General features: G+C 37.5%; 1 protein-coding gene across 3 annotated transcripts in view; it reads right to left on the minus strand.

Annotated features, from left to right (window-relative positions):
- ECD (ecdysoneless cell cycle regulator) overlaps window positions 1–25,871 on the minus strand; it is a 43,345-nt gene that overhangs the window by 14,314 nt on the left and 3,160 nt on the right. For 2 of the 3 annotated variants that reach the window (XM_068547792.1, XM_068547793.1), the window contains exons 3-14: window positions 23,534–23,651; window positions 21,310–21,397; window positions 21,018–21,196; window positions 19,877–20,069; window positions 19,167–19,295; window positions 16,726–16,854; window positions 15,002–15,087; window positions 6,773–6,879; window positions 6,459–6,642; window positions 5,407–5,474; window positions 4,000–4,214; window positions 1,936–2,216 (exon numbers count right to left, since the gene is read on the minus strand). In XM_068547792.1, the coding sequence (XP_068403893.1) occupies window positions 1,953–2,216; window positions 4,000–4,214; window positions 5,407–5,474; window positions 6,459–6,642; window positions 6,773–6,879; window positions 15,002–15,087; window positions 16,726–16,854; window positions 19,167–19,295; window positions 19,877–20,069; window positions 21,018–21,196; window positions 21,310–21,397; window positions 23,534–23,651 (1,760 nt within the window). In that variant the 3' untranslated portion in view covers window positions 1,936–1,952. Of the gene's footprint in view, window positions 1–1,935; window positions 2,217–3,999; window positions 4,215–5,406; window positions 5,475–6,458; window positions 6,643–6,772; window positions 6,880–15,001; window positions 15,088–16,725; window positions 16,855–19,166; window positions 19,296–19,876; window positions 20,070–21,017; window positions 21,197–21,309; window positions 21,398–23,533; window positions 23,652–25,871 lie in introns of those variants that run through there. The other variant, XM_068547794.1, reaches the window with a different exon arrangement.

Consider the following 25,871-nt stretch of genomic DNA (forward strand, 5'->3'; position numbering starts at 1 on the left):
TCGAACCCATGTCCCCTGCACTGGCAGGTGGATTCTTAACCACTGTGCCACCAGGGAAGCCCAGCACAACATTTTTGAATTTATGTAGAGGTAATTATTTTGTACATGGTAGTTAAGTAAAAGTCATATTCCTTTAAATTCTTCATCCCAGGAAAGTGGGAGTTAAGGTCTTCCTCAAGGTACTCTCTAGTAAATCAGAGGCAGTGATGTTCTGTTGAGGTAACTGCATGCCAGTGGGGCTCAAGAGCGTAAGTCTTTTTTGCTGTTACTTGCTCAGTTTGTGACCCAGGGAAAAGATTATCACTTGCCATGCCTGTTTTCCTAAACGTAAAATGGTTGCTGCCTTTTGCACACCCAGTAAGTGTTGTAACTTCAACGAAGCGATCAGTGAAAATGAACCATTTCTTGAGTTTTATGGGATAAACTAAATTTAGGATTTCTCATCATTCATATATGCCATTCTAAACCTTGTCATAGGGAAGAAGCACTTATCTGGAGGAAATGAAATAAATTTCTGTACCTTTGTTCAGATGTATATTTCTGTCTTATGAAGTGAGAAAATTGTAGAAAGTGAGAATTGGGGGTGGGAGAGAGTAATCTCTTTATTAGTGTGACAAACATTTAAGTCCAGATTCCAAGTCTGTGGAATGACTAAAGCAATATTCAGAAGAAATCCTGTTAGAGGGCCGTTTGAAAAGAGGAATGGCTGGGGAAAGAGTCTTATCTTCAGGTACTTTTAGGCAACTAACTAGTGATTAAAGACACAAGTGCCAGAGACCCTAAGATTAGTCACACATCCAAGTCCCACAGGACTAAGTAAAAGAGATTCTAGAACTAGAAAGATTGAAGCAACTGAATTTCCTTTTGATCCCCAAAGGTTGTTACTCTCACCATTGCCAGCAAAAACATCATTGCTTTGGGGAAATCAAACTGCCTTCATCAGGAAATGTTGAGGGATAATACGTGATGGGACTTGATAGTCCTGTTAGATTGGCAGCTTGCCCTGACCTGGGCTGAACCTAGCATGTAGAAGGGAAAAGCACTCTCGAAAGAGAGGTCCTGAGATTTCTTCATATCTTGCAGTTAGAAGAAAACAGTTCAGGGTCCATGTGTATTACCGTCTCCCAATGTTTTCTATCTCTTTGTGGGTGTGTTTGTGAGCACATGTGTACACAGTATTTTCAGACTGGGGAATCTGAAAATACTGATAAAAAGGGGAGTGTGCAGGATTCCTGGTTATGAGTTTCTCAAACTTACCATGGAGTAAGTGTTTACTTTTGGATTAATGTGTTGTGTTGGAAAAGAAAAAATGAGAATGGCTAATAGGAGGAGCTGCAACATTGAACTCTGTTTCCCAGCAGTGAGTGGGAAGAGGGCTTTGCTTCTTAGAACTCCAAGGACAACTGAAAGCACAGGCAAAAGAGGGCAGGGTTGGGGTACTGAAAAATGGCAGATAAATAAAAGAAGCTTTGGTGCAGGGCTCACCTGGCTGGAGAATATTTATGTGGCAATGAATCACGAAGGTGCTAAGGATAAAAAGAACCCAGTGGGTCCATGAAGAAGAATAGTAAAAACAGGTAAAACGCTAAAATTATTGGACACCAGAGGGAGACTGACCCAAAGTCATTAGTAACTGGAATAAAAAAGCAACTCATTCATTCCTTATGTTTGCCTATCTACCTTCCTTCCTCTACCCAATATTTAATTCTCGATAAACTTAATGTTCTAAACATGGAGTGTACATCTTATCTCAAGGGCTTGATTCTCTCTCTTCTGCTGATTTCAAAACCTTGTGTGCATCCCAGAGTTGAGATCACAAAGACTTGTGCAGAGAGGGCAACATTTGGGGCTCATAGAGGAGAAGTTAATCTGTGAACTTGAAAATGAAGAAAACATTTTTACTAAATGTGGAATCAAAACTAGAAATGAGCATAGTCAGACTCAATATTTATTTAAGAAGAAACAACAGAGGCTAGGTTTGCTGGCTCATCTTTTGTTGGCTTACTTACGGGTCTGTGATCAGTGCTGTCAGGCAGCTGCACACCCATGCTTTGTAAAAGGTTGGAAGCAGGTCCTGCCAGTCCAGCTTGGGAACTATAGGATTCCAGTACGTTTGAAACCAGGTTCAGGTCTACATCCACCGGTGTCATAACAGATCCTCCTGCACCAGAATCTTCCTCCTCTGAATTGTCACTGGCAGTCTGGGATAGAGGCTCCTTGTTCATGGAGGGAAAAGAAAATCATGGCACAATATGCTATTAGGTTGGATGGTAGTTACATTAAAAAGCTAAATAAGCAACCATGTAAAATTGATTTCCATATTAGAAAGGAAATTCCCTTCTTAATAGAAAATAAAAATGAAGTCTAATAATAAACTATGTAATGTAACACACATATTAAAATTTGGTTCCGAAGATTAAAACACACTTCTTCCTAGGATAAGTTTCTGCAAATTAAATGGATTTCTTCCCGATTTTGAAATAGCCCAAGGGAGATAACCAGAGTTAAGGAGGTAACTTTATAGCTTGCCTAAGAGTTTTAAAAGAAATAAACAGAAAAATGAACATTAAAAAAAAAGAATCTAAATTTTCTCTACATGAAAGAAGTGAGATTTCTTCCCTACCCACAACCCCCACCCCAATGAGAAAACAAAATAAAAACCTGGGGCCTTGTGGGATCCAACCACAGAGACTGTGAATTGGTACTTGAGCCTCTGATTTCATAGGCTGAGGAAAGAATTTGAGAGATTGCAGCTTGATCTGTAGATTTTTATATCTTTGCTACCCAAAGTGTGGTCCCTGGACCAGCAGCACATCAATCACTTGGGAACTTATTAGAAATGTAAAATCTCAGGCCCACCCTAGACATACTTAACCAAAATCTATAGTTTAACAAGATCTTCAGGTGGTTCGTATTCACATTAAAACCTAATGTATGGGGCTTCCCTGGTGGCGCAGTGGTTGAGAATCTGCCTGCCAATGCAGGGGACACGGGTTCGAGCCCTGGTCTGGGAGGATCCCACATGCCGCGGAGCAACTGGGCCCGTGAGCCACAGCTACTGAGCCTGCGAGTCTGGAGCTTGTGCTCCGCAGCAACAAGAGAGGCTGCGATGGTGAGAGGCCATGACGGTGAGAGGCCTGTGCACCACGATGAAGAGTGGCCCCCGCTTGCCACAACTAGAGAAGGCCCTTGCACAGAAACGAGGACCCAACACAGCCAAAAATAAATATAAATAAATAAATAAATAATAAAAATAAAGGAATTCCTTAAAAAAAAAAAAAAACCTAATGTATGGTTTCTAGTAGGTTTTGGCAATACTGAAAGTGATTAGTTTTAAATGTGGTTAAGATGATCAAAGTAAGAGGAATGACATTAATTAAGGGCTCATTATGGGTTTTACTGTTGTCTCATTTGGTTCTCACGTTCATTCTATGACATGAAGAATATTGGTTAATGGATACATTCACAGTGGATAGCTGAGCTCGATTTCAAACCCAGCTCATGAGACTCCAGGGTCCATTCTCTTTCTATCTGTGGTTAGACAGTGCTGGTATAAAAACTAGGATAAAAACATGAGTGGAAGATGAATTCTAAATTTGGCTCTAAATAAGGGAAACATATGAAACAAACACTATTAAGACTTGAAAATTACTTGGATATTTAATATCCTTTCTCTTTTTTTAAAATGAATTTAAGCTATTAGTAGGAGAATGCAACCACATACTAATTTGAACATATCACATGACTTTTAAAAAAAATCCTGATAGATAACATAGAATAAGTAATATAGTCAAGCTTATGTTTAAGAAAATTAATAATCCGTCAGCCTACCAGTGTGAGGCAAAAATTAGCATTCTTATTTATTCAAATTAAAAAATTCATCACAGAAAATCACCATGAATCAAATAGAAAAAAAGAAAAGAAAAACTAAGATAAAATATGGTTTTAGCTATCCTTTGTCCTAGACTCAAAAGGGAAAGAGGTTAAACACACACATACCATTTGCTTCCGGGTGGTGAAACTTTTGCCAATGCTGGTATGTGCGAGTTCCTGGTCCATCTGGGCCATGTATGACTTGAGATCATCAAGAGTTCCTTTTACAGATGCTTCTTCCCCAGGCTCCTGTGTCTCAAGATCCAAGTCATCATCACTATCTAAACATTCAGAGTCTTCCTCATCCAGATCATCAGAGTCTGAGTCATGGGGCCTTGAACCTACATAGACCCCAACACAGAAAGAGCCACTCATTAAATTTTTTTGGAGTGATTACACATCTCAAAAGAATAAGAATGTTATCTGCAAAAAAGAGCGAATATTAGGCAAACTACTTCAGAAAAATCCCCTCCAGAAAATGGTACTGCTGGCAAACATTTTCAGAAAAGTACACAGGCTGAGCTGAAAGATTCAGCTTTTTCTTTTTAATGTGAATTCAATTAATTAAAATTTTTTACTTAAAAAATTTAAAAACTACATAATCCATGAATACATTTTGATGTAAACATTCAAGTTATGTAGAATTGTCTCACATTTCACTCTCTTCCCAGAGTTAAACATCTTTTCACAGTTCAGTGGGTACCCAGACCTTTATTTATGCAATTCTGTGTGTGTGTGTGTATATGTACATATATATAAAACACATTTGTTATATATATACATATTGAACTATGGTTTGCTTTTCTACGTTGTTTTTTTTGTAAAACTGAACTATAATCCAATTTTTGCTACTACAATGTTGCAATCACCATCTTAGCATATATAACTTTTTCATAAATTAAATTCCTGGAAGTGAAATAGCTAAGTCAAAGTTTATGAACATTCTGGAGCATCAAACTGCCTTGAGAAAAGACAACTTACACTTCTACTCCCACAGTTTGACAGTGCTCATTTCTCCAACCCTTCAGAAAGCTCGTTATTATCAATCTTTTAAATTTTTGCCAATATGATGGGCAAAAAAAAAAGTTCTTATTTTTATTGTGTATTTACTTGCTTACTAGAAACAGTTAACTATTTTCAAATATCTATCGATTATATTTATTCTTCAAGGCACTGCCTGTTTATATCCTTTGTTGATTTTTTTTAAATTGGGCTATTTGTGTTATTATTAGTGTATAAGTGCAGTATGTCTAAAAGAGAAAAAAAACAGTGTAATACGGGACCCCATGTAAAACCCTATCTAAACACACAGCATTCATTCATTCAACAAAGATTTAATGAACAGCTACTATGTCAGGCACTAAGCAAGGCATCCTCCGCAAAATCATTCAATAGGGCAATAATTAATGGTTGAAAGCAACTCAAAATTATTAAAAAAAAAAAAACCAAATGAGATCCAATGCTCCAATGCTCTAGCAATTGCTATACTACTTACACTTGCAAAATGAAAATATACATCACACTGTAACTCACCTAAGATCTTATCCAAATAATTCAGAAAAGAATCTGCATCAAAAGTGACTGGAGTCTCAGAATGTTCTCTGTAAGATTAAAGGAAAAAGACAATTTATCCCAAACAAAACTCTTTGAAACTTTTTCTAAACTGGTGCCTTTCTTAGGAAGACTCCAGAGATATACTCTCAAAAGAGGCACAGCAAGGAAAATTGTAGTTTAAATTTTAAAAATCATTATGCTTACTGATAGGGCAACAGAAATGGGAAAGATTGATGAAATAAAAGTAAAAATTGCACTTTGATTATGAACATTTAATTTACGCTGATTTAGGGATCTACCCACCCTCCATCTCCCGTAAGATATATCTAACATTAGCAGAAGTTGTTATTTATCCAAGTTCACTTAAATAAAGTTTATATTTTTAAGAACCAAGTCTTTAAAAATAAGTAAGAACAAACCTTCCCTTATCTCTGCTTTCTTAAAGAGAGAATACTAAACATAAACTTTAATCTTCTCATGAGGCTAACGAGCATCAACATTAATGAAGATATATTTGCTGTGCAAGTAACAATTCTACCTTTTTTCCCTATTACTTGCCAAATGTAACATCTCATTTCTTCTGTTTTTATTTCTTCCTCTGATAAACACTTTTATCCTCCTCTTTTGAGTTTGAAGCTTCCAATCTGCTTGAGGGTAGGAGATCAGAAGTCTGAGCTTGATGAGAGCTAGAAGTTAGGAGTCCATAAAATTCTGAGTAAAAGTCTAAAGAATAAAGTACATGGTTGCCCTGCACAGCTCTGGGGTGGTGGCCTTTACATCTGCTGAGTGGTCTCTTTGGCTTACTTCAAGGATCATAATGGATCAGGTTACTAGAAATCTGACTCCAGATAAGTAAGTTATCATAGTACTAGGCACCAAAAGAGGAAAACAAAGCAGTAAAAATCATTTATTAAAAAAAAAAAAATTAAACAAAGAAAAAGGAAAAAAAAGAGAGAGAGAACTGGCAAAGACTGGAGATGTCAACATATAGGCTATAACCATTTAGATATTTATACTTTAACACAAATTACCGAGGCAGCTCTGCTCCTTTGTGGGTTGAGACTTTGGATATGAAAGCTTTCATGCTCTCTGAGACTTGAGTTAAGTCATAGTTCTCCTCCTGCCCCTTGGAAACAGGCTCTGGTTCTTTTTTACCAGCAGCTTCCTGCAGCAGCTGGTCCAGCTGATCTGGTGAGAGATCTAACCACTGGTCATCTGAAAAAGAAGCATGATACTGCCATACTATACTCACATGACAGGTACTCTCAGGAAAGGACCCTCTGAGACTTAGTGGAATGTTTCAATTCTTTCTAACCCCTCTGCTCTATCCTGGTCCATCACTTACCATCTTCTGGGGGAAGATTAGCTTCTTCTTTCTTAAGCTCTTCTATATCAAATGGTATTGTCTGTAATAACGTTAAGATTTCTTCACCTGGGCTCATAGCATGAGAGCTATAAAAAATCAAAGACATGGGTATTTAATGAGAGCTTAGAATAATAATCACGAAAACAGAGTATTTTAAAGTTGGAAGGGATTATCTAGTTTAATTTGTTTTTAAACATTTGTTTAGGACACAGAATCCTTTTTCTCAAAATTTCACCAGAAACTCTAAAATATAAAAGTGCTCAAAGAAAAACTGCTCTGGGGAGTTCCCTGGTGGTCCAGTGGTTGGACTTGGCACTTTCGCTGCCCCGGGTTCAATCCCTGATCAGGGAACTAAGATCCCACAAGCTGGGTGATGCAGCCAAAAAAAAAGAAAAACTGCTTTGTACAGGAAAAGAAATCATCAACAAAATGAAAAGGCAACCTACAGAATGGGAGAAAATATTCGCTAACCGTACATATGATACAGGGTTAATATCCAAAATATATAAAGAACTCGTAACTGCAAAAAAAACCCCAAGCAATCTGATTTAAAAATAGGCAGAGGAACTGAATAGACATTTTTCCAAAGAAGACATACAAGACAAGAAAAGGTGATCAACATCAACTAATTATCAGGGAAATGCAAATAAAAACCACAATGAGACACCACTTCACACCTGTCAGAATGGCTATCATCAAAAAGACAAGAGAGATCACGTGTTGGCAAGAATGTGGAGAAAAGGGGACTCCCTGGTGGTCCAGTGGTTAAGATTCCACGTTCCCAATGCAGGGGGCATGGGTTAGATCCCTGGTCGGGGAAGATCCCACATGCCACGTGGTGTGGCCAAAAAAAAGAAAGAATGTGGAGAAAAGGGAACCCCTGTGCACTGTTGGTGGGAATGCAAACTGATACAGCCACTATGGAATACAGTATGGAGGTTCCTCAAAAACTTAAAAATACAGCTACCATATGACCCAGCAATCCCACTTCTGGGTATTTATCCAAAGAAAATGAAAACAGGATCTCAAAGAGATGTCTGCACACCCGTGTTCCCTGCAGCATTATTCACAATAACTAAGACTGGAAACAACTTAAGTGTCCATCAACAGATAAATGGTTAAAGATGTGGAATAAATAGACAGATAGATAGTGATATACATACACACAATGGAATATTATTCAGCCATGAGAAAGAAAGAAATCCTGCCATTTGCAACAACATGGATATACCCTAAAGGCATTATGCTAAATGCAATAAGCTAGACAGAGAAAGTAAAATACTGCATGGTATCACTTACATGTGGAATCTAAAAAAAAAGTCAGACTCATGGAAACAGAATAAAAAAGTGGTTGTCAGGGACTAGGGGGTGAGGGAAATAAGCAGAGGCTGGTAAAAGGACACAAACTTTCAGCTATAAGATAAATACAGTCACAGGATCTAATGTAAAACATGGTTACTAGAGTTGATAACACTATTACATAATTGAAATCTGCTAAGAGAGTAAAAATTATTCTCACACACATACACAAAAAATAAATATGTGGGGCTTCCCTGGTGGCACAGTGGTTAAGAATCCACCTGCCAGCTCAGGGGACATGGGTTTGAGCCCTGGTCTGGGAAGATCCCACATGCCACGGAGCAACTAAGCCTGTGTGCCACAACTAATGAGCCTGTGCCTTAGAGCCCGCGAGCCACAACCACTGAGCCTGTGAGCCACAACTACTGAAGCCCGTGCACCTAGAGCCTGTACTCCACAACAAGAGAAGCCACCGTAATGAGAAGCTCGCACACCGCAACAAAGAGTAGTCCCCACTCGCCGCAACTAGAGAAAGCCCGCGCACAGCAACGAAGATCCAATGCAGCCAAAAAAATAATAATAATAAATAAATAAATAAATAAATAAATAAATAAATAAATAAATATGTGAGGTGATGAATCTATTAATTAACTCGGTGGTGGGGATCTTTCCATAATGAATAGGTATATCAAATCACTATGATGATACTTTAAATATCTTATAATTTTGTAATTTTGTCAATTACACCTCAGTAAAGCTAAAAAAAAACCCTGAAAGACTGCTTTGATTGAAATGGAGGCTGGAGGCTCGGAGACCTGCCCATTCTGCCTTCCCCTTTGGATCTGCAGCAGGCTCCATGGAACACTATCATGAAGCTGTTGATTTAGTATCACTCTTTCGATTTATATATATCATATATACGAGGAAAAGAAAACCCAGAAGAAAATACGAACAAAAATTAATCTAGTATGCATAAAGTATGAACAAAAATTAATCTGTCAGGGCTTCCCTGGTGGCGCAGTGGTTAAGAATCCGCCTGCCAATGCAGGGGACATGGGTTCGATCCCTGGTCCGGGAAGATCCCACATGCCGCAGAGCAACTAAGCCTGTGCACCACAACTACTGAGGCTGCGCTCTAGAGTCCGCAAGCCACAACTACTGAGCCCGCGTGCCATGACTACTGAAGCCTGTGCGCCTAGAACCTGTGCTCCACAACAAGAGAAGCCACCGCAATGAGAAGCCCGCGCACCGCAAGGAAGAGTAGCCCCCGCTCGCCACAACTGGAGAAAGCCCGCGCGCAGCAGCAAAGACCCAACGCAGCCAAAAAATAAACAAAACAAAACAAAATTAATCTATCATATATTAAATGCTAGGCTAGTACTTCAAATACATTTTCTTTTCTATTATTAAATTGACTGATTGATTGATTGGCTGTGTTGGGTCTTTGCTGCTGTGCACGGGCTTTCTCTAGTTGCGGCAAGCGGGGGCTACTCTTCGCTGCGGTGCACGGGCTTCTAATTGTGGTGGCTTCTCTTGTCGCGGAGCACGGGCTGTAGATGCGCAGGCTTCAGTAATTGTGGCCCGTGGGCTCAGTAGTTGTGGCTCACGGGCTCTAGAGTGCAGGCTCAGTAGTTGTGGCACACGGACTTAGTTGCTCCGTGGCATGTGGGATCTTCCCAGACCAGGGCTCGAACCCACGTCCCCTATATTGGCAGGCGGATTCTTAACCACTGCACCACCAGGGAAGTCCTCAAATACACTTTCTCATTTAGCCTTCTAATTACTATTATGAGGAGGTAATAATCCTGTTTTACAAATGAGAAAACCGGAGCCCAGTGAATTTCTATAAGTTTTGCATGGTCATTTAGTTGGACAGAGCAAAGGCTTGAAATCAAGTCTTCCGATACTATTTTGTGCTCCTCCTCCTATAAACTGGTAATGAAATACACACAGAGTTTATTTATATGATGAGTGAGTTATTTTATGATGGTGATGTGATTTGTTATATAAGTTCATGGAACCCTGTCTGAACTATTTATAATGGAGTAAATCAAGTTATATAATGGACTTGCATTCATTTAATAAACATTTGCACACCTTGCTAACTCATGTGGGTAACAGGAAACTACCCCTACTCCATAATATGTAAATATTACTAGGAGAGAGAAAAGAAATATACAAATAATCATAATAAATTACAAACATATAAAGTCATAGAGGAATACCAAATGCTATCAGTACAAAGAATCACAGGAGGGCTTCCCTGGTGGCGCAGTGGTTAAGAGTCTGCCAGCCAATGAAGGGGACACGGGTTCGATCCCTGGCCCAGGAAGATCCCACATGCTGCGGAGCAACTAAGCCCGTGGGCCACAACTACTAAGCCTGCGCTCTAGAGCCCGCAAGCCACAACTACTGAGCCTACGTGCCAATAACTACTGAGTCTGAGTGCTACAACTACTGAAGCCCACGCGTCTAGAGCCTGTGCTCCACAACAAGAGAAGCCACGACAATAAGAAGCCCATGCACCGCAACGAAGAGTAGCCCCCGCTTGCCGCAACTAGAGAAAGCCCGCGCACAGCAACAAAGACCCACCACAGACAAAAATAAAAACAAATAAAAACAAACAAACAAAAAAAGAGTCATAGGAGAAGGTAATTACATTCACTGGGGTGGAGGCAGAGAAGTTTAAAAAAAAAGAGAGATAATGGAAGAAGTTGAGTTAGGCCTTAAAGAATCAAGAGGATTTTGACAGGTAAGATAGGGTAGAGAAACTATGCAAGGGGAAAAATGAGCATTTGTATAGAGGCATGGAAGTGAGGAACATGTTCAGAGAGCAAATGGGGTTCAGTTTGGCTTAAGGGTGGAATCCGAGGCTGAACAGATGGGCTGGGATGACAGCACAGTGAGTGTGAAATGGCTAAGTTTAGACTCAATGAAATAAGGAGTGGGTGATCACTGATGGCTTCTTTGTTATTTTTAATTTTTGTTTTATGAGATTTAAATAATATAGACAAGTTGAAAAGGTAATACAATAAATGCCCATATCTCTACCACCCAGAATTATAATATTGTTATACTTTTCTCTAGTCTAATTATATGATTACATTTATACATTTAACATAAAAACCAAACTAGTAATATGTGCGCGTACTTACAAAAAAATATGATAGGTAAAGTTAGTTTCCTTTGATGATCAACACTCCCAGTTCCAATCCATTTCTCTGCTGCCCAAAGGTGATTGCTCTCACAAGAATCCTCCTGGGCCACTGAGTGTGTGTGTGAGAGAGAGAGAGACAGAGAGATAGAGACAGAGACGGAGACAGAGAGAGTGTGTGTGTACTATTTGTTGTATTTACTGTTTTGTTCTCTTTACCTGAAATGTTATTCCCTCAAATACCTGTCTGCCTCATTCCCTCAAATACCTGTCTGCCTCATTCCCTCACTTCCCTAGATCTCTTCTGAAAGAAAAACTCCTTGGCCAACCTATCTAGAAGAGCAGCCCTTATATCTCTCTCCCCAGACACTGCTTTTTCTTCAAAGTACTCATTACCATCTAACATCATATAATGGTTTACTGTCTTTCTCCTACACTCGTATATAAGCTCCATAAGGGCAGGGAGACTTTGGGTTCACTTGCTGCATTCCCAGTGCCTGGAATAGGGCCTGGCACATAGGAGATAATAAATATTTATTGAGTGAATATAGATACATGTATCTATACATAATACATGATATTTTGTGTATTTTTACAATTTATATGCATAGCACCCGTATTTTACAAATTTACAACTTGCTTTTTTCCCTCAACATTATGTTTCTGAAATCTATTCATTTAGACCAGTGGTTCTCAACTGGGGACAATCTGGCAATGTCTGGTGACATTTTTGGTTGTCACAATTGGTGGGGAGAGGGGAGCCAGTCCTACTGGAATTTACTGGGTAGAGGCCAGGGATGTTGCTTCATCTTATACTAATGCACAAGACAGTCCCCCACAGCAAAGAATTATCTGGTCCAAAGTGTCAACAGTGTCAAGGTTGAGAAATCCTGAATTAGATTTATGGATATTTAGCTAATCTCTGGTTAACTAATGGATAGTAGGCCATCATGTAAATATACTGCAATTCATTTATCTACTATTGATGGACACTTAGACTGTTTGTAATTTTTCACTATTACAATGTCTAATAATTTTTAGGAGAGGGGAGTAACATGATTAAAGACATACTTCAAGCAGATTCTCCTGGCTCTAATGGTTGAATTGGAAGAGAAGAGTCTCTAGAGGTTGAGCAACAAGTTTAGGTGTAGCCATAGTTCAAGAATTAAGTAAGTAGAGTAGCTAGCTGGGCAGTAAGGAAAAAGAATGCAAGACACAAGATAATAGTAAACAGGATCTAAGGACAGGATCCAAGGAGAGCCAGGAGGTCTGGGTGATAAGGAGGATGGTGGTACTATTAAAAGGCAGTAGGAAACAGTCTATGATATTAATTCAGCTAATAAAAAAGAACATTGGGAAGTAAAGAAGAGGTCTGGAGGGAGATGTGAGTTTGGTTTCAAACTGTTTAGAAGTTATCCTGGTTTGGTGAATGGGAGCCTCTCCTGCAACACTCATTAAAATGTTGGATATTTAACCTATTTGCAATAAGTAAATTATGGTCCATTTGCTAAAATGCTGTGCGGTTATTTAAAAATATGCTTATCAAAACTTTTTAAGGTCATGGAAAATGTAAGATCATAACGAGTAAAAATTATGAACAGGATACAAGATTTCTATATAGTATAAAAAATGTTTAAAAAAATCAACTGGTTATGGGGAAAAAAATCCTGGAAGGCAGTAGATTGGAATAATAATAGTGGTTTACTCATGATATAAATTTTTTCCTTCTTACGTCTTTCTGTATTTGCTCTAATGAATGAATATGTTACTTTTATAACAACAAAAAACTTTATTATATTTAAAAAGAACTACCCAACCATCAATCTATCTTATTTTGTGGGAGAAGCCCTAACTCTCCTACATATGAGTCTCCCTCATTTCTTAACTTCTCTTCAACCTAAGACTATAAGGTAACACTTTTCAATAAGGGGAGTGGTCTCCTAGAGGAGACAGGGATCATCTGGGGGAGATTCTCCTAACTATGAGGGCCACCTCCTTTGCTTTCTTTCCCAAGTTTTCTTTTATCTTTTTTTTTTTTAATTTATTTTTTATTTTATTTTATTTTTGGCTGTCTTGGGTCTTCATTGCTGCGCACGGGCTTTCTCTAGTTGCGGTGAGCGGGGCTACTCTTTGTTGCGGTGCGCAGGCTTCTCATTGCGGTGGCTTCTCTTATTGTGGAGCACGGGCTCTAGGGTGCGCAGGCTTCAGTAGTTGTGGCACGCGGGCTCAGTAGTTGTGGCTCGCGGGCTCTAGAGCGCAGTCTCAGTAGTTGTGGCGTACGGGCTTAGTTGCTCCGCGGCATGTGGGATCTTCCTGGACCAGGGCTCGAACCCGTGTCCCCTCCGTTGGCAGGCGGATTCGTAACCACTGCGCTACCAGGGAAGGCCCCAAGTTTTCTTAAAGGATTCCCTAAGAAGGCATCCTCTTTTCCAATTACTGACATAAAACAGATGGGAATGGGACAAAGGCACCCCTAGACACTTACAAAAGAGTAAAGACTGCTGTAAAGTCATTACCACTTCACAGACACTGAGGTTAGAGTTCTCTCAGCATCAACTTCGCTTCATGCAGTCTTCAAAGAACATTTTATTACACAAATATGTGATGTTTGAGATGCTGGCAAAATGACTGGGGTTCAAAACCAGATTGGTTTGACAAAAAAAAAAAAAAAAAAGCCCAATGACAAAACAAAAAACACACCCACACACAACTCAGGACCTTTTTAACCATAACATATACAAAGTTATCTCTTTCATGTTATTTAATAGCTTTAAGTATCTCAAATTCAATTTTGCAAACATAAAGCTGAATTTTTTCCAATATTCAAATTCTGACTTTTGATTCCTCAGCCCAATAAGACCTTCTGCAGGAGCTCCAATTTCCTTGAGCCACATTGACTAGAAGTACCCTCAAGGGACAAGTCAGACAAATGTGATTTTCTTCTTTCAATGGTCCTATTCCCTCTGATTTTTGCCTGCTTTTGTTGTTCTCCACTGTCTTCAAATAACTGTGTTTTATATTCTGCCCAGAGTTTATCATTGTAATTAGCATGGGGTTATTCTGATATGTTACTCCACCATTACCAGAACTGAAACTCAACTTTATCAAATTTTAAAGGGGAGCCATTTCCTTCCAACCCTGTGTTCATTTCTTCCCTCCCCCAGAAAATGTACGGCAGGTTAGAATGAGATTTGATTTGGAAGGTGAATGCCTGCTTCATCCTGCGTTTCAGATCTACCTAAAAAATCTAAACACAGCCCAGAACTCCCATAGGAATTAAGCACATGGCTCAATACCAGACTGCCTGAGTTCAAATCCTAGGTCTGTCACTTATTAGCTGTGTAACCTTTGGCAAATTATTTAATCTCTTTTGGCCTCGGCTTCTGAGCTGTAAATAGGGAAAATAATAATTGTACCTATTTCATAGGGCTTTAAGGCGGATTAAACAAGTTAGTGGCCTATGCTTTGTAAGTACTCAATAAACGTTAACCATTATATGATGATGATGATGATGATGATGATGATGATGATGACGACGACGACGACGACGGTGATGGTGGTGATGGTGGTGACGGCTGCCAGTGCCAGCAAACTTCTGTAACAACACTTCCTCTCCCCAACCCCCGCTCCTTCAGTAGTCATGAGCCTGGCCATTAACTGTTTAAATATGGAAACTCCAACATCTGCAACTATCTCAAAAGTAACTCCTTAACTTCTGGCAAGTTATCGATCTGTTCAGGTAGCGATAAACTCACCTCTCTGGCCGGTTTATGGAGAGTTGGAAGTAGTTCTTTGCCATTTCTAGCCTTTCCTGGTACTGAGCAGAACCTTCTATCAGTCCCTAAAAAAATAATAATGCCCATCAGAACATTATATATATGTTATCATTAAAATAACCTGCTCACCATCAACTTTCAGGGAGGCAGTGTACGATATAATATATTGTTCAAAAATCATGAGGCCTGGGTCCTAGTCCCTGTTTTGTCATTGATGCACCTGTTTGGGCTCCAGTTTCTTCAAAAAAGGGACTAGGTTAAATGTAGCGGTCCCTCATCCTTTTCACCATTTAAGGGCCTCTTTCCAATTTGGAAGGTTTTCTATCATTTTCTATTATTTAACTCATTATTAAGATAACAAATAATTTATTATTATATATAATATATATATTATAACAAATAACAAATAATTATTTGTTAATAATTTAACAAGTTATTCTATTATTTAACTCATTATTAAGAAATAATTAACTAGTAATTAATGTATAAAACAAAGTACAAATCAAGCCAAAAAGTAGCATAATCCCACCTTAACTACCATTTCTATCTTTCACATGCATGTTTATGGTGGCATTCATACTTAATATTTTATATTCTTAAAAAAATATACTATAATATAAGCAGTTTTCCATACCACTACACAGTCTTTAAAATCATCATATTCTTAAGGACTTTTCTACTTCTTGGATGTTTCCTTAAAGTAGATGATTTATTTTTATTTTTATTTTTTAAAAAATTAATTAATTTATTATTTATTTTTGGTTGCATCGGTTGCACGGGCTTCTCATTGCGGTGGCTTCTCTTGTGGAGCATGGGCTCCAGGTGTGCGGGCTTGGTAGTTGTGGCTCGTGGGATCTAGAGCGCAAACTCAGTAGTTGTGGCACACCGGCTTAGTTGCTCCGCGGCATGTGGGATCCTCCCGGACCAGGGCTCAAACCCGTGTCCTCTGCATTGGCAGGCGATTCTTAACCACTGTACCACCAGGGAAGCCCAAAGTAGATGATTTAAATTGAAGGTTCCAAGTTTGAACCTTTCTATAGTTCTTGGAATACACTATCAAATTACTTCCCAGTTAAGGTTCTAACTGTTACGATGTTATCAGCAATGTATAGGTGTATCATTTTCACTATATTCTCAACAGCACTGAATATCATTCATATCCTTTTTACATATGTGAAAAACAGTACTTATTATTATGTTAATATGGTTATCTTTACTACTTGTGAGAGTGAATATTTTAAGAGAAATTTACTAGTTGTCTTTTTGCAATTTTTTTTTTTTTTGGAGTATAGTTGCTTTACACTGCTGTGTCAGTTTCTGCTGTACAGCAAAGTGAATCAGCCATACGTATACACATATCCCCTCTTTTTTGGATTTCCTTCCCATTTAGGTCATGTAAATTTTTTAATCCATGTCTTTGCTAACTTTTCTATTTGGTGTCTTCATGTTTGCTTTATAGATTTGTGCAAGTTGTTCATCTGATACAAATCATAACTTTTATCACTTTATATAGATGTTATTATTTTTTCTAAAATACTAGAAACAGTTTATAGACACTCCCTCCTTACCACCAAGCTAGAATGGTCCCTTTTAACTCTAGTTCCTACAATTATGTCACACATTAAATAGGGACATAGGACTTTAAATCACTGGCTTGACTTTCCCTGGATTCTCCAATTTAAAAAATGCATTGCAAGTCCTACCTTAAAGTAATCATTCTTTTTCAGACTTTCAAGGAAGCCAGCCCAGAGCGGTGAGGTAGTCACAAGAGATTTCTTGGCGTCAGAAAAATGTGGGCTACATTTGGAGCATAAGATCTCAAATCCATGAGCCTAGATGGAAAAGACAGAATTTTTATTATTAGGTTAATTTCTTTCCATTTAACCACACTCAAGAACTAGGTGATTGGACACATGGCTGTGTGGACATTTATAACACTTTTTGAATTTTAGGAAAAATAAATCTGACTTTATTTCCAAGTTTCTTAATCTCTACAGATTATTAAAAATTATAAAAGGGAAGCAAATAATACAAAACAAAGATTCTTATCCTCCTCAAAGAGATTTCTTTTCTCACTAATAAAAAAACTAGAAATTTAAACTTATTTCTTGTTTGCTTAAAAAAGGCTTGCAAGGCAGAAACAGAGACACAGATGTAGAGAACAAACGTATGGACACCAAGCAGGGAAAGCGGGGGGCGGGGGGTAAGTGGGGGGTGGTGGTGGGATGAAGTGGGAGATTGGGATTGACATATATACACTAATATGTATAAAATAGATAACTAATAAGAACCTGCTGTATAAAAATAAAATAAAATTCACAAAAAAAAAGAAAAAAGGCTTGCAAAAGGTTTCTTGTCTAACAGAGTTATAAATGAATTAAACATAGTCTCAGGCATAGTAAAGGGAGGGAATCACTTCATTTTAAGAGTACTTTGGCTAAAAAATATAATAAATGCACATGGCAAAATAATTCTAATAGGGGGCTTCCCTGATCACTCTAGAGAAAACTACTGTCACCAATTCCTTACATATCCTTTCAGAAGTAATCTATGCACTCAAGCAGATATGTGTATGTCTGCATATGTACATTCTCCTACTCCATCCTTTTTATCACTAAATGGCAACATACACACTGCTCTGAACCTTGCTTTTCACTTAGTGATATACCTTGGAGATCATTTCATATGAGCATATATAAATTTATCCATCCCACTTCATGGACAGACCATAATTTATCCAACTACTCCTCTACTAACAGACGTTTCGGTAGTTTCCAATCTTCTGCTACTATAAACAATGCTTTCATGAGTATACTCCTACGTCTTTGTGCACAAGTAAAATATATGGAGGATAGATTTCTGGAAGTGAAAATGCTGAGCAGAAGGGTTTGTGCATTTTAAATGTTATGGAAAGTGACAAACTGTTCTAGGAGACTGATTCAACTTATATTCCTATCGATAATGTTTGAGGGTACCTCTTTATGTATTTTTACAAACCCAGTATATATTATCAAACTTATGGATACTTGGCAATCAAATGGTGAAAAATACTATTTTGTGGCTTTAAACTGCATTTCTTTTATTATGAGCAAGTGTCAACATTTTTCATAAAAATCGTTTGTATTTCTTTTTCTGTGGACTGTTAATGGTTTCTGATCATTTTTTGATTGATTAGTACTATTTTTTTTCATATTGAATTGTGGGAATGTTATATATTAGATAAATCAACTTTTGTCATTTACTAGTTTTTTTACTCTTTGTCACTTAAACTGCAAATATAGGGCTTCCCTGGTGGTGCAGTGGTTAAGAATCTGCCTGCCAACGCAGGGGACATGGGTTTGAGCCCTGGTCCGGGAAGATCCCACATGCCGCAGAGCAACTAAGCCCGTGCGCCACGACTACTAAGCCTGGCTCTAGAGCCCGCGAGCCACAACTACTGAAGCCCATGCGCCACAACTACTGAAGATCGTATGCCACAACTACTGAAGCCCGTGTTCCACAACTACTGAAGCCTGCGCACCTAGAGCCCACGCTCCACAACAAGAGAAGCCACCGCGATGAGAAGCCCATGCACCACAACGAACAGTAGCCCCTGCTCGCCACAACTAGAGAAAGCCCGCGTGCAGCAACGAAGAACCAACACAGCCAAAAATAAAATAAATTTAAATAAATAAATAAATGGCAAATATATTTTACACTTTCACCAGGTTTACTGTCTTTTGACTATATTTATGTTTTTTTCATACAGAAATGCTTAGTTTTTATATTATCGAATTTATCAATCTTTTCTTTCACAGTTTCTAGTTTCAAGTCATGCTTAGAAAGGCCTTTCCTACTCAGATTTTCAAAAGTTTTCCTGTTTTCTTTCAAATTTTATGGTTTCGTTTTTTTCATTTAAATATTTGGTCCAACTGGAATTTATTTTGGCATAGGTGTGAGGTAATCAACTTAAATTTTCCAGATGGCTTCACAGTTTTATCATCACTTACTGAATAATCCAGTTTTCCTTCTTATTTGAAATGCCACATTATACTACATTCTCACATTAATAGGGTATATATCTAGATATCTATGCTCTGTCATTATTCTCTTAAGAGCCCTTTGACATAAAGGAAGAAAATAAAAATTTCTGGTTTAACATTACCAACTTCATGCCCAATTCGTGGGCTCGGTATTGGGGATGAGATGGAGGAGGCAGCTTGTATCCACTCCGCAGGTCTGGCATAAACCTTTGTTGCACCAACTGTGCATACAGACATTTAGTGAAAGTGACCTGGACATTGGGGCACAAAATATGTGAGTCTTTTCCTGAAATTAAAAATTTGAATATCATTTCATAGTTAATAATAACTTCATAGTAACTTCATTTATGAGCTTCATATTCATATAAATGCAAAGAAGATCCAACCTATTTACTGCCTACATTTTTTAGTAACAGCTTTATGGAGATGTAATTCACATACCCATAAAATTTACCTTCACTTGTCTATATTTAGTTATCACTAAGGTAATTCAAATCATTAGTTACATTACACAGCAATTTTGGTGGGTGGATGATATAGAATAATTCTTAATTCTCTGGAAGAAATGAAATGTTTTATTGTTAAGAGGATATAACTACTCAAATAGGGAAAATATGGTCAGAAATAGCTAGGAAACATTGAGATATAAAATAAGGAGTCAGGTCTCTTACAATCTTCCTCCCCTGGATGGGAGAAAAGAAAAAATTTAAATATGTATATTAACATGCTATGAGGAAACAGAATATTTCCGATTTTTTTCTAGTGAACAATTAAATAATGTACAATTTTATTTCCAGTGAGAGAAACTAAATGACCAAGAGAACTAGCTTACCGAAGTCATTATTCGTGTTTCAGGCAAGAATGTCTTGAATATACGACAGGCTCGCAGGTCAATGGGGTCCCGCAGGTAAAATGCCTGGACTCCTGCAGCCACCAATCTGGGGCGCTGCTTTAGCACTGCTACAATGCCGGCTGGAAGGAAGCAGCGTGCTTGATGAAGGGAGGCTTTAATTTTTTCTGGGTATCTGTGACAGGTAACATAATTATTTTTATTTTATGATATGTAAACATCTAGGATTCTTATACCATTTACTTCCTCCTTAACATTTTATCTTGTCTTGGTTCATCAAGAGTGAGATGGAAAAAGTGACAAGAGAGGTGAAGATAAAGATACTGTAGGGAATTCCCTGGCAGTCCAGCGGTTAGGATTTGGCACTTTTACTGCCAGCGGCCCAGGATCAATCCCCAGTCGGGGAACTAAGATCCTGCAAGCCGCGCGGCCAAAAAAATTAATTAATTAAAAAAAAAAAAAGATACTGTATATACTAAAGATTACAGGAAGGAAGAGAGACAGAAAAAGTGGGAAGAAATGGAAAATAAAGAAAAGGGATTAAGGTGGTCCAATAAAAAATAAAATCAGAACTTATTCTCCTAAAAAATGGTACAAAGTGTACTGAGGCGAAGCTAAAAGAGATGTTTAATACTGTTAAGACCTGAATGGTGCTAAACATTTAATAGGTACTCAAATTTGAATGGCTGAATTAGTATGTTATTAGACTAAGGTATTCTCTTCTGAATAGAGCCTAAGGTGCTCCACCAAGGTCAAAGAATCCCATATATACACCCAGAACCACAGAAAAAGCCTGAACACAATTGTGCTCACTTAGGTTTTCATTTCTAAAGGTCTGAAAATGTCTATCTATGGATCTACATAATACTTAGCCATAATATCTAAGGTAAATAAATGCAAAAATATTGGGCCTATGACACTTTTAAATGGAAATTAAAAGATACATCTGTTTCTTGATTTTAAAACACGTAAGTTTAATTTGTTGGTCAATCTCACAAAGGATGAAGACAGCATGAAAATTGGCATTAATCTAGGTGAAAGAAATTCCACATTCAACAGAAGACTTGAGTGACATGAAATCAAAAGGCTCCCTGACTAGCAATGAAAGTGTTATTTTTCTTACCCTCTGATGCGTCTATTCACAGCAGCTCGTATAGATTCTGAAGCCAAAATTTTTTCTGGGTGTGTTGAGATTATATTCAGTGCTTGTGAGATTGTTTGGACTGTGGTGGGTAACCAGGATACTGCTTCAGGTTTCTTTGGTGCAGGAATAATGCATAACTCCCCATGATGGAAAAACACCTGCAAAATGATGTTTTAATTTTCATACCTGGCAGTGACAAACTCTCGGTGCATATGAAAATGTTGCAACATGATTTCACCTCTGTAGATTTTCCAAACTTGGATATACTTACCCTATTGGCACTATTATCAGGATCCAACCATTTAGGGAGAAAGTCAGCAGCTTCTATTAACAAGAATTCACCGTCATTGTCTTCAATCCTAATGCAAAAGAAGTTCTAACTTTATATTCAAAGAAGCACATATTTGCTAATAATCAAACAGATTTGTTCTAATACATTTTCTCCTTCATCTTAGTAAATATATGAGTATGCACCATGTGTAGATTTCTATAATTAAGCAAAATGTTTAAGATACCATTAAGCACTGAAGGAGACTCTAAGATTGTAAGGAGGAATTCCTTAGGTGAGGGTGATAAGAAGAGAAAAATAAGTACATAAATAAATAACAATAGAAAAAAATATGGAAAATATATAAAGTACTATGGGGTTTCAAAAGAAAAAAAAAATCACATATAGCCAAGATTAGGAAAACCTTTATGGAGGAGGTATTATTGGACCTTGAAAGATAATTTTGTTTTGCCTCATTTGCATCATTTTTTAAAAATTTAAATTTCTGAATAGGTAACACAGTCACATGGTTAAAACTTTTAAAAAATACATAAAAAGTTATACAATGAAAAAGTCTCCTTCTTGCTTTTGTATCTATATGCCCAACCCCTCCACCATTGTTATTTCTTGTTTATCCCTCTAGAGTTTGCTTATGTGTAATCCAGCCAATAGGAATATAAATTCTTTCTTGTCGCACAAAAGGTAGCATATTATATATACTGTTCTAGATTTTTTTTACTTTTAATGGGTGGAGATACAATATATGGAGAAAAGGAGAGATGTTCTTGGGAGAGGGAAGAGCATAAGCAAAACCATGGAGGTAGCAATTTAAGGTAGATATTTGAAGAATGACGAGTAAACAAGACGACTAGAAAAGCACAGTTATATCATTTTGTGAAGAGCTTTAAATGTTGGCAGAATCAATGAGAATGAGTTTAATTTTATAGACAAAATGAATGAAAGGTTTTAGAGTAGTGTACTAAAATGGTTCGAGCTCTACTTTAGGAATATTAATCTGGCAGAGACATAGAGGAAAAACTTCTTCCTTTTTCTAATTTTTAAAAAAACCCCGACAAGATAGAAGATGCCTATTAAAGAGCTTTAGAGGCCTAGTGTGTAGGTATGAACCATCATTACATGTATAAAACTCAGAATCAGCACATGAAAGGTATTGCCCCCTTCTTATTATCCTAGTAAAGATAGAAACTACTATTTTTGTGTCTGTTCATTTAAAATTCTATCATTCATTAAGAAATTATTGCCATGTATTTGTAGGTATGGTAACAGTAGTGTTTGTTATCTCTTAGATTTACATCCTGAAGTATTTAAAAATCAAATGGCATAATACTGGAGATTTGTTTTAAAATAATCTTGCTATGTGATGGGGGAGTGGGGAAGGAAGTAAATGAAATACGAATCACCAGGAGTTGATAATTACTGAAGCTGGGTGATGGGTACGTGAAGGTACCCATCTCTCTACTTTTATGTATGCCTGAAATTTTGATATAATAACAAGTTTCCAAAATTGTTGTTGTTTTTTTCTTTTTGTTCTGCTGGGGAAAAGACTGGGTGGATAGAAGACCAGAATCTGGGGGCTGATGAGGAAAACTAGGACATATGTTAAGTGGTGAAGCGCCCTCTGCTGGCAAAACTTTGGAATTACAGAGAATTATCCATTTCTATTTTAAACACTGAATTAGAATGCACTATCATCTACTTTGCTTCCTATCCATAAAATTGCATGATTTCTCTTTAAATTTCTTCTGTATATGATTTCTCATAAAATATACCTATAGTCTAATAGAGGAAGACATATTAAGAAATCTGTGAAATATGTATATCTATAGATGAATTTCTTTTTTTAAAGACACAAGAAATTTGATGGTGATTACTTTTGGGAAGTCAGAGCAGTACACCCTTTTGTATTGTTTGAATTTTATTTACCATGTGTATTTGTTCTTTCATAACAAGAAGAAAAAGAGAAAATCTAAAATAAGCAGGTTTTGTTTGAAATTTTTTTGAAGTTGAACTCTCAAATGATTCTTTAATTCTTCTTCAAGAAAAGGAAGTCACAAGAGAAAAGGAAGAAAAAAGTCACATTTAAAATCTACATCCCAAGTTTGTACAATTTCCACCAGACTACAGAAAAAAATACTACTAAATGGATAAAAATGTAGTCATTTTCAATAATAGAATTCCTTTAGAATTATTAATAAAGCTATAATACCTTGCTACTAACTCTGGAAATTCCTTTGTAATTTGCTTTACTATATAAACAATAAACCATTCATCCTCAATGTTATCTCCAAACTTTGTCATGCCAAATATATGAGCAGGAACACCTCCTAAAAACAAGAGAAAAGCAATCATATTACCAAATAAATATACCAGTGCAAATAAAGGTACAAGTAATCATTCAATTAAACAAACATTTATTGATTGGCTATGCGCCAGGTACTATACTGGGAGCTGGGGTTGCAATCCTGAACAAGATACAAGAAACTTAGGGCTTCCCTGGTGGTGCAGTGGTTGAGAATCTGCCTGCTAATGCAGGGGACATGGGTTCGAGCCCTGGTCTGGGAAGATCCCACATGCCGCGGAGCAACTAGGCCCGTGAGCCACAACTACTGAGCCTGCGCGTCTGGAGCCTGTGCTCCGCAACAAGAGAGGCCACGATAGTGAGAGGCCCACGCACCGCGATGAAGAGTGGCCCCCGCTTGCCACAACTAGAGAAAGCCCTCGCATAGAAACGAAGACCCAACACAGCCAAAAATAAATAAATAAAAATAAATTAAAAAAAAAAAAAAAAGAAGCTTATTCTTGAGGAGCTTAGGGTCTAGACAACAGGAGATAGACAACCAAGCATCACAAAACAAGATGATGAACAGAGTGTACACTGAGGGCTATGTGAGCATAAAGTATGTGATATCTGAGCTACGTTCATCTGGAGGAATGACCAGAAGTAGGCTTTCCAGAAAGAGAGAACATATGCATGTGCAAAAACACAGAGGCATGACAGACAATAGAGTGTTCTGGGAATATCAGCAGAAATTTTCAAACAAGTGCATTATCCAAAAATATGTAGAACTTAAACAAGACACTCAGACAGCCAATGGGTCAAAGAAGAAATCACAAGGGAAATTAGACAATATCTTGAGACAAATGAAAACAAAAACACAACATGCCACACGGATGGGATGCAGTGAAAGCAGTGCTAAGAGGAAGTTTATAGTTATAAAAGATCTCAAATCAACAACCTAACTTTATACCTTAAGAAACTAGAAAAAGAAGAACAAACTAAACCCAAAGCTAAAGGAAGGAAATAATGAAGATTAGAGCAGAGATAAATGAAATAGAGAATAGAAAAACAATATTTAAAAAATCAATTAAACAGAGTTGGTTTGTTTAAAAGATCAACAAAATTGACAAAACATTAGTTAGATTAACTAAGAAAAAAGAGAAAAGACTCAAATAACTAAAATCAGAAATGAAAGAGGGGATATTACAACCTATGCCACAGAAATAAAGAGGACTATAAGAGAACACTATGAACAACTGTACATCAGCAAATTGGATAACTTAGAAGAAATGCATAAATTCCTGGAAACACACAAATTATCAAGACTGGATTGTGCAGAAATAGAAAATCTGAAGAGATCTATAACTAGCAAGGAAATTGAATTAGTAATAGAAACTTCTGCACAAAGAAAAGCCCAGGACTAGATAGATGACTTCACTGGAGAACTCTACCAAACATTTAAAGAAGAATTAACATCAATCCTCCTCAAACTCTTACAAAAAAACTGAAGAGGAGGAAACATTCCCAAACTCATTTTATGAGGCCAGCATTACCCTAATACTAAAGTCAGACAAAGACAATACAAGAAAACTACAGACCAATACCCCTGATGAATAATGATGCAGAAATCCTCAACAAAACACTAGCAAACTGAATTCAACAACACATTAAAAGGAGTGTATACCATGACCCAGTGGGATTTATTCCTGGAATGCAAGGATGATTTTACACAAGAAAACCAACCAATGTAATATACCATATTAACAGAATGAAGGTCAAACAAGTGTACTGCGGAGTGTCTCAAGAGCTACCATGGCAAAAAAAAACCCCAAACAGGTGGGAAGAACTGCCCAACCAACTCTTCTCCCTACTCCAGATCTCCCAAGTTTCATCAAGTATAGAAGCTCCAGTTAGGGTGTCTATTTTTATCTACCTTACATATTAAACTTCAATTTGAATTTCATCCAGAAGCAATGAGGAACTGCTGAAGGATGTTAGGCAGGAGAGTGACATGATCAAATTTGTGTTTTACAAAGGTAACTGGCAACAGTGTCAGGAACTGCAGACACTGGAACCAGAGAGGTTAGTTAGGTGGCTACTGTAGTCTTCCAGATGAAGAGATCAAGGGGGCCTAGACTGTAGCCAAACAGATGTAGAGAGGGGTCATATTTTAGGAGTAATCACACTAGGATTTAGTGCCTGACTGAACATGGTGAAGTGAGGAGTTGAAGATGATTCTGAATTACTAACAAGCTTGATAACTAGG

The sequence above is a fragment of the Eschrichtius robustus genome, chromosome 7 (assembly GCF_028021215.1).
Source record: "Eschrichtius robustus isolate mEscRob2 chromosome 7, mEscRob2.pri, whole genome shotgun sequence".
In the NCBI taxonomy this organism is placed as follows: Eukaryota; Metazoa; Chordata; class Mammalia; order Artiodactyla; family Eschrichtiidae; genus Eschrichtius; species Eschrichtius robustus.